This window comes from Odontomachus brunneus, unplaced genomic scaffold (assembly GCF_010583005.1).
Source record: "Odontomachus brunneus isolate Ranch 3 - 2012 unplaced genomic scaffold, Obru_v1 Obru_scaffold_024, whole genome shotgun sequence".
NCBI lineage: Eukaryota > Metazoa > Arthropoda > Insecta > Hymenoptera > Formicidae > Odontomachus > Odontomachus brunneus.
In genome coordinates, this window is record NW_022639474.1 from 2226099 (window position 1) to 2235896 (window position 9798).

The 9798-nt window shown below is 40.3% G+C and overlaps 1 protein-coding gene across 4 annotated transcripts in view; it reads right to left on the minus strand.

Annotated features, from left to right (window-relative positions):
* The window catches only part of LOC116842346 (histone-lysine N-methyltransferase set1-like), a 47531-nt gene that overhangs the window by 7527 nt on the left and 30206 nt on the right, over positions 1–9798 (minus strand). For 2 of the 4 annotated variants that reach the window (XM_032811428.1, XM_032811429.1), the window contains exon 5: positions 1850–2156. In XM_032811428.1, the coding sequence (XP_032667319.1) occupies positions 2077–2156 (80 nt within the window). In that variant the 3' untranslated portion in view covers positions 1850–2076. Of the gene's footprint in view, positions 1–562; positions 2157–2673; positions 2977–9798 lie in introns of those variants that run through there. The other 2 variants (XM_032811431.1, XM_032811430.1) reach the window with 2 other exon arrangements.

Consider the following 9798-nt stretch of genomic DNA (forward strand, 5'->3'; position numbering starts at 1 on the left):
CCCGCAGATTTCACCGCTCAACTTGCGGCACCGTTAACGTGCGATTTATTGTGACTTTTATAGTGCGGAATTATCGCGGCGAACTACGTGCTAAGACAGAATCGGATAGTCGCCGGATAACACACACAATTATTGCGCATTTGCGTGAGAAAAGAAATGGTGGGCACGCAATGCCCCGCAAAAAATCAAAGTCTCGAAATCTTCGAGAGCTGCGACAATTTGTCGAAAAGTCATGACATCGAAATCCAAATACGGAGACGATATCTCGAAATACAATTCTGAGGAAAAACAATTTTCACGGTTATGTCTTTTGCCATTGAGGCCACTATTATCAATCATCTGGAGTATCTTTTAAGTAGTTTCTATTTTATTTTCTTTTTTTGTATCTTTTTACGGATTTGTCTTTGTCCTTTTCTCTTTTACACGGAAAAAACAATTCTGTTGACGCAACCAAATTTTCGGTTGCTCAGGGACCAGACGAAAATTCCGCTGTAGGAACAGAACAATTTCTTTATGAGGCTTCAGTATAGTCAATTGTTCTCAGTTGCCTCAACCGAGTTCTAATATCGTTGAATGTTCAGACGAATATTTTCGGTTGCGACAACAGAAATATTAGTTTCATAACAGAGATATCGCTTCTGATCACCTAATTTTCAGTTGGTTCCTATTTGGTTGCACCAACTGAAATTTTTTTTGGGTGCATGATTTATATATCGTGCATTGCACCAAAGAGATAACTCCCGTCAATAGGTGATAAATAACTAAATAAATAAATAAACTATTGCATTGAAAACAATTACATATATTAAAATATATATTAATATCTATTTAGATACACTTTCGCTGTACTCAAGTGATTAGATAGAATAAAACAGCCATTTATTGACATCCCTCTTTGTCATTAACACTCTAGAAAACTCCTGACTCATCCTACTAATGTGCTCGAGTGTACAATGACAATTCCAAAATTTCAAAAGTAGTTTATTTTATTTTATTTCTTTTATATATATTTCTCTCTCTCTCTCTCTCTCTCTCTCTCTCTCTCTCTCTCTCTCTTTCTCTCTATCTATCTCTACATTGTATGTGTGTAATTTATCTTTGTTTTTTCCTTCTTTTCCTTGAAATTATCTATATTTTGCGTATTGTGTCAAAGGGATGACTCTTTTGTAAATATATATATATATATATATATATATATGTGTGTGTGTGTGTGTGTATGTGTGTGTGTGTGTGTGTGAAATAAATAAATAAAATTGTAAAATTTCCGGAAACTATCTCCAAATTTGGATTTCGATACTATATTTTGGACTTTCCAGACAATTATTCGACTCTTCACGTTTCGATACTCTTCCTCCAACCTAACGCATATCCACAAAAACAATCGGCTCTCGCGGAAATCCATTGGTCGAAATAAGACGCGGCCGTTAGACGATTAATTTGACCGAAACTCATCAATAATTCAAGGCTGAACGCTCATCTGGCGTTTCTGCTCGCTGAGTGAGCTCTTATTGGCAACAGCGTGCTCGCGAATCCAGGGCAACCAGTATCTGTATCGAGACGAGATATCAACGCGACGTTTCCGAACGCGACGACAATGCAATCGACGGCACGACCACGCGCTGCATGATCGAACGTCACGATCGGACTTTCCGCGACGCGGCGCGCGCGCACTAGAAGGCGCGTCTCCGCGGCGTCGCGTATCAGAATCGCGATTACACTGCTTACATTATCCTAATTAACACGCTGCCGATTGGAGATGTCCGAGACATGCCGGAAATGCCGGATTTACTCTCTCTCTCTCTCTCTCTCTCTCTCTCTCTCTCTCTCTCTCTCTCTTTCTCTCTCTCACCGTAATCCGGCTGGAAACTTCTCCCCCGAGTCGCCCGGGCGTCTCTCGGCCGCTTGTCTCACGAGGCGAAACAGCTCCCCGCGACGTTGAATCCCTACGACGTCGTGAAACACCCCGGCTGCTAGGCTCTTCCGCGAGAGAAGCCCACCCATGTCGTGACAGCCGGAAGCGAGCCAAGAACAACGGACGAGAACGATGATGCACTTCCGTTCGCGGAGATTCCCGCTCTAAGGCGGCGCCGTGACGTTCTCGGGCACGGAGTTGTCCCTGTTCAAGGAGTTCAGCAGCTCCTCGTTCTCCTTCCGCACTGAAAGAACGACAAGGGCGCCGGGTAAGCGAAGCGAAAACTCGCCGGTATCAATCACACCGTGTTGCAGCGATCGCGACAGAGGCCGGAAATCATGCTCGTTTCCATAACGGAGCCCCGACGGAGGGCGGAGGTGTGAATTTACGCCCGGAGCTTCTCTCGCGACAGATTTTTCCTAACTCTCGATGGCGCCGCTAACTTTAATCGCTCATGAATAAGAAGCGGCGCGAACTTAAATTACTTCTGCGCCGAGAGGTATGTAAGCTCGCAAAGTCCCAATGAAACAGCACTGCAAGGGTCGAGTCCGCCAATTAAATTAGTCACGAGCAGGCTCTTAAGCTCGAAGCGAGAACGGCGAGCAAGCATGAAATAAAGACGATGTTGTGTCGCCGAAGTCGGCGAGCGACTTCGATCACGAAGTGTGTTAGTTTCGAAAGCCGCGAGTATTCTAAGGCGCGGTTATTGTCTGTCCTATAACTCGGAGTTATATCGACGCTTTCGAGTGTCGCAGATTTACATTGTATAGCTCTGTGCTCCGTCAACTCCTTCGGGCCCGTCACCGGGCTGAGAAAGATGCTGTGCGTTAAGGTGACCACCACCACCAGCACCGAAGCTACCAGCAGAAAGATGAAGGTCCCAAGAACGACCATGGCGATTCGCCGGTGACGCCTCGCCTGCTCGAGATCGCGAGCATCCTCTATTACCTTCCGCGTCTGCTTAACGTCCGTCTTCGTGGGACGAACGGAGTCCCGTCGGGTGTTCACGCTGCTCGCCCTTCGCGGCCTGGTTTTCTTGCAAACACTGGCTCTTCTATCATCTCCTGAAGTTTCACGTCGTTTTGCATTAATGTTAAAAGCACTCCTCCTCCGTGCGGAAACCGATCGACATGCGGCGACAATCGTCCCCGGATGTACTCGAGCCGAACGCGTATGGCTCGTCGTACGGATCGGTCGCGAGCGAGCGAGCGACGACGAGTCGCAAAGGACGACGAATGTATAGGATTGCCAAGCAAAAGTTCGGTCCTAACTTGGATTGTCAGATCCTCAGGAGTCCTGTCCGATATCCGGTTGACAAATCAAACCGGACGTCGTATGTCCGACTTTTATGTTATACATTGAGAGAAATTACCCGATAAAAAATTAACAAATGGATATTTCCAATCAAAGTACCGATGAATTTTTTTATCCGATCAGGAAACACCTAATGAGAAATATCGATTCATAATTTTTTGATCTGATAAAATGCCATTATGATCGAAAATATTCGATTAAGTTTAATCGGATATCCTGATCAGATATAAAAATTTATCGGTATTTTGATCGAAAATATCCATTTGTTAATTTTTTATTGGATAATTTCTCTCAGTGTACTCAATCAATAAAATGAGATTGAATTCCTTTTATTTAACACACGTAACATTATCTTATATACGTTTATGTGTAAAAATATATATTTTATGTTTTAATAAATGTTAAACGTTTTTTTTTATTTTAACGTGTTGTGTGCTAAATATTTTACTAAGTTTTTTAAACTGTCTAGAAAACAATATTGTAAGTAATCTCTCGTCAAATTTTGTATTTAATCTAATTTTATGATTATTATTTCTGTGCGGTTAGGTTTTGTTACCTTTTCCTTTTTCCAGAGAGGAAATGTCTGGTAATTTAAAATTTTGGATTTGGCAACTCTACGGATGTATCGTGCCCGACTGAAGATTCGACGTTGATAAGAACGTATGAAAGAATATTCGACAAAGGAATGTTAAGGGGACGCCGATGTATATACACAAGACAAGACATCGAGAGGAAATGTTGCATACGCGTCCTCCAAATTTCTTCGAGTGAAATTCCATGGAAGTAGAGCGACAGTCGAGTCATTCACGTCCGCGTGACTTTTCAATCATGTGGAGTGAGTTTGCCACTCCGAATCGTTGAGTGAATATTTTCATGCGAAATTCAAGAGAGAATCTGACGCGAGGACGAATCGATTGAACTTCAATCGATTGAAACATTTGCTCATATGGATTAACACATTCGCCACCGGCATTACACACGTGCGCACCGATTCTCTCACAATTCTTTCAGAGGTCTGTTTTACACATACACACATACACAACGTGACACATTATATGAAATATTCAGTTGGTCTATTTGGTAAATTCTCTGTGTGCATAAGAGCAAACATGCATTACATTAATTTAAAAAAAATGGCGCCAGTGACTTTTAGTCACACTGAAAGCCTTAACTCCTCTACTGTATTTATTTCATCGCAAATAGATCCTACTGCTTTTCCCGGGATTACTTGTTTATTACTTAGAAAAGTCAAAATTAAAAGGTATTCTTACCTTGATCATACAGCACCACTAATTTTCTTAATTTTAAACTTAAATAAATATCATGCTTGGAAATTACGTGAGTGTTTATGTGACATGACGTTTTGAAAGTCGCCTCTACGTTATCAATATTTTGGAAGTTCGTCATCTCCTTGAGGCTTTCAGCATGAGTAAAGTTATTCTCACGTTATTTTTTTCAAAAGTTAAGTAAAGCTACTAAAAAAATTATACCGTGAGCAACTTATAATTTAAGCGCGACAGCGAATGTGTTGAGAGTCCACTCAGAGTTTATTAAAAATTCCCTCTTATCATCCCTAGAGACAGTAATTTTAGTATCTCTTTGATCGAATTTGTCATTCATTTCGGGTGAGATTTCACTCCAAGAATTTAGAGAGTAAACGCTAAAATGGCAAAGCTGCAACAGTTGTCCGAATCGCTAATTGTGCTTCTTTCTCTGTGATTAGCCCGATATGTAAGGAATTCTCTTCCATTTATCAGTAAGCGCGTCGCAATTATCTCCTACCTAAGGGGGTCGGTCTGCTGCAGCTGCTCGTCCTCGAGCGATTGGACTGGACGCTGGAGCGTCTGCTGGACCGTTGATCGACGTCTAAATTGGATCTCGAGCGTCTCGGGGCGCTTGTCTGAGGGCACAACGGATTAGAGCAAGACGGCCTCTCAGCAGAATTCAAAGGATAAAGAGCGGAACGGTCGCCCAGCTGGAGGCCGACCGCACTGTCGGGACTGGATGGATACAGACTAGAACGGTGACCCATCCGCGGACCGTCCGGCTCGGGCAACGCGCAAACATCCTCGCGACCGAGCCTGTAGAAATCCGGCGACAAGTCTTGGCCGGTCGCCGCCGCGAAGTCGTCCACGTAGAGGATTATTCTTTCGAACGACGCGGCGCTCGGTCGTCGACTACGGTCGTCTCTGCGATTAACGTCCATGACGGGCGAATGAATGGTTTCAAGAACGCGCCGTGATAGCTGGAGTGCCGCTCTTCAACGTTACACTTTTGACGTCGATCATTTTCCCGTACGCTCGACTGGAATCTGCACAGCGACGGGCGAATGTCGAAATTCCGCGAAAATGATCGTCTCGACACTTATGAGCTGATCTCCATCGTATTATCGATGAAGAACGCGTCACTTTTCGGGGTTACATTATCCGTCACTTCCTCGCTGCAAAATCAGGAATTTGCCTTAATTACGAAGGGGTTGTCAGCGCGACTCTGAAATTATTACAGACTAGGCAACAATTTTCTAACTTTTTGTTTACGTCGAAGATTTTTGGCATATTTTTCACATAATTCGAACGTCCTGAACCAAAAGAATAACCGATAAAACAATTTAGTTCGTAACAGTTTTTGAGAAAGGCATAGATAGATCAATTTTCACCAATATCACGAAGTCGATGTAGAAGTTTTATAACAATAATCCAAACAACAAATATCCAAATCTTATCATCATCTCCTACTTTGCATTCAAAGTATAATTCATATGCTTTACGAGTCAATGGGATTAACACGCACCTGTATTTCACTAAAAATAAATTCGTCGCAAATATAAGAAAAATAATTACTTCTATTAAGACACTTATACACGACATATTGCAATCCTATTTGTAAAATAACGCGATTAACAATGCATGATGTTAAGAAAACAACAAATTTCCAGTGAGATACTATCTCTTTTCATGTTTTCAGCTAAATTAAAACGAATTTACGCTGTTTTCCGCTCATTAAACTACCTTGACAGGGTAGTCAGGATACTTTAATAAATTGTACTTCAGCCCTCTGACAGGAAAACTACGCTGACTTTCATCTCTGGTGCAAAATGGCTGTTGATCAGCATTGTTCCTCGGAATAACGAATTCGCTCTGGAAAAACGTGGACTGTCTCTTCAACAGCGAGGGGAGATTTTTATGGAGAGTAGGTGATAAATAACTGAAAAGCTATTTATATCGCGTTGTAAAGGGTGATTAAAGTAGATCGACCGCGGTTTTCATGGGTCGCCATCGTTGTCAGGATAGAATACCCGTGCGCGCTTTCGCGATTAATCGCGACCACGGCGCTGCAACGAGCTCAAAGGGGCCACATCATCTTCTATGAGCGTCAACGGCGTACGAATATTCTTGTGAGAGCGTCATAAGCGCTTGTCATGCATGAGAAGTTTAGAATGCCTCGCGTTATATTCGACACCAAATTAATCGAGATCTTATCCGGGCGGTGTTTTACCTGGAAGCGTTCAATTTGTCTGTAAGTTGTCTGCGCTTTAAAACGATTCATCCTTCTGCATATCTTCAGACAGACTTTCATGATTATTACGACGTGAGACAATCAATGATGGGAACTCTACAATCCTTTCAATTACATTTATGTGACAAATATACTGTGTTGACTTAAACGTTAAATTCCCATCATACAATAATATAAATTTTCTATTATATTGACGCAGTAACAAATTTATTAAAAGTTGCACTCGAATATTCGTGTTACATTTTGCATGACACGTTATTCTAAACAAATTTTGGTCATTCTTTTCATATGTCTTTCGTATCTCTATTTTATCATTCAATGCAATAAATATGAGTGCCATATGAATCATTCCTAAGAGAAACAACTTTTACAAATCGACTAGTAATTTGCTGTCAAACTTACATACATATGTCCATTTCACAGGGTCATTTTACCTTGACAGTAGCATCAAGTGCTTCCCGGTATAAATTTCATTCTAATTTATTTTCAAGAACTCCCTCAAAATTTCATGAAAATCACATTGAGAGAGAACAATAATTGCAACTTACGATAAGCGATTGATTATATTTTCAATCAACTTTTTGATAATATATATTCAATAAATGTTACCGGATCAAGGTTAACACGTTGACTGCCATGGTAGTCATTAGTGACTAGTGCTTTAATATTGCCACGTCTTATTAATTTGCGTATAAAATATGACCAATTAAATACGGGGCCGATGAATAGCTAATGGAACGAACTAATGAGTATATATATCATGAATTGCCTTTATTTAGCGATTCAAATTTTAATTGAGCATTGAAGTAATTAACAAAAATCGTGATTGTCAACGTGTTAACATAAATATTATCTACAACAATTCGCACCAGATAAATTTGATGTTGAAATTCGCGATGTTCATTGCGATGCTGTAGAAAGGAGATTTCGAACAAACACTGAGATTGTCAGTAATTATTGCAACAGGAGAAGAAACTTCAGAATGACTAGACACGACATTGAAACGACGTTCGTCTGCTAACAAGACGACTAATATAATGTTATATAATAACGTTATAGCCGCAATACGAATGGTACAAGTTATACATTTGACCTTCGTTGTCAAGGATTTTGAACCCGAAGACACTTTGTTATTGTTAATTATCCTTGACGTGGCGTTACGTTGTGCAGAGATCTCTTATTATAATAAACTCCGGTAAGATCGACGTTGACGTAGTGCTAACACAAGCACGCCTAACTGTTATCGCTGCGGCTAGATCGTAGATCGAGCTTGTCGAACGAAGGAAACATAATCACCGAGCGGAAAGGAAGTTAACAAAGTAATCTCGCCTGCAATGAAATAGGTCGTTTCTGAAAATTCTCACCTTTCTTTTCCACTGTTTCTTTGTATTTTTATCCCTCCGCAATACGAGGCGGCCGTTAATGAGAACGCGAATGCGAAGAAAACTGTTACGACTGTTACTATCACATTCTCATGGTTAAGAAAAAAGCGAGTTCAAGCTGAACAGATGTTGTATTGAAAATCGTTGTTGTTACATATCTCTATCTATACCAGGATTGCTAATCAATTGCAACTACAATCGTAACTAATAAATGTAATTACAATTACAATTGCGTGTAATTATTAATTTCTCGATTGATTTTATTCATATCAATCGTCGAGTGAATTGAAATACATTTGTTAAAATCAATTATTAAGTTGAGAGAAATTTTATTGGTATTTTTACAACTCCGATCTATGTAGTTCTCAGCCACAAAGTTTTTACGATACGTATGTTCAGTGAGTTTAATTAGTATATGTTCATATATAATTGCCACGAAAGGATAATCTGAAAATATACTGCTATTTCTCTCTTGTAATTTGCAGAACAAACACAGAAAGCTACACGCATAGAAAAGCACATATTGCATTCAAGAGTACAAATAAATATACATATTACAGAAAAGCACGTACTGCGTTCAAGTAAAAATAAATGATTTATACGTTCAGTCTATCATAAATTCGTCATAAAAGTATCAAATTTATTCAAAATACACATTCTGAATCCTACACGGAAAAAAAGGTTTGATTGAATTAACCGAATATCTGGTCGAATATGAACAATCCAGAAATTCCGATTAAAGTAACCCGAATTCTGTTTAAGTCAACTAAAAATCTTGTTAACTTAAACAGAATTCGGGTTACTTCAATCAGAATTTCTGGATCGTTCATATTCGACCATTATATTTTTGGTTAATTCAACAAAATTTTCTTTCCGTGTAGTAAATTTATCATTTCAACCAAGAAGGTGAAAATAAAAGAGAAATTTGGTTTGTTTACTACACAGAGAGTCGAGCCAGCCTTTTCTTCAATAAAGTTTTATGATATCCTAGAATAAAAGAGAATAAATTCCTCTTTTATGAGCACATATTATAACGAGCTTTTTTACAAGCTTTTCTAGAGTTTATGATGAGTCTATAAAAAAGCTATTATTACGAAAATATCCTGCATCGGAAGAAAGAGAAAAAATAAACAGAGTTGAAGAAAAAAAGGAGAGTAAACTGAGTTATCGCTTTTCTCAGAGCGATATTCTTCCGTGTGTATGATTGAGAGGTCCGTGAGGTTTGGTTGCGCCGTGTAACAATTCAATGCACCATTGCCAGACTACTGTGGCTCTCTTTTGTATGAATGGCCGAAAACCAACATAAATATTTTGTTGCGGCAACCATACTATAAGTCAAGTGATATATCCGAATAATGTTCTCACCGCGGATCTTACAAATCAGGCGAGTAACGGCGCTTAACGGACGTCTCTTTTGGCAGCAGGGTGGTCGAAAGAAGAAACGAAAGTTCGTGGAAGAGAAGGACGGCTGAAAACGTCGTATCTGCGCGGTGGACGTCACCCTTGAGTTTATTGCGACGTGTATTTTTAGCGAGAGAGACGCGGGTCCAGCAGGCCACCGATCCGTTGCCCATGTCTCTTTCCTCGGCCTGGTCCACTCTCTGCCGGCGCGTACGCAAAACATCGCGTGCGCGAGAGAAAAAGACAGAGAGAGAGAGAGACAGAGAGAGAGAG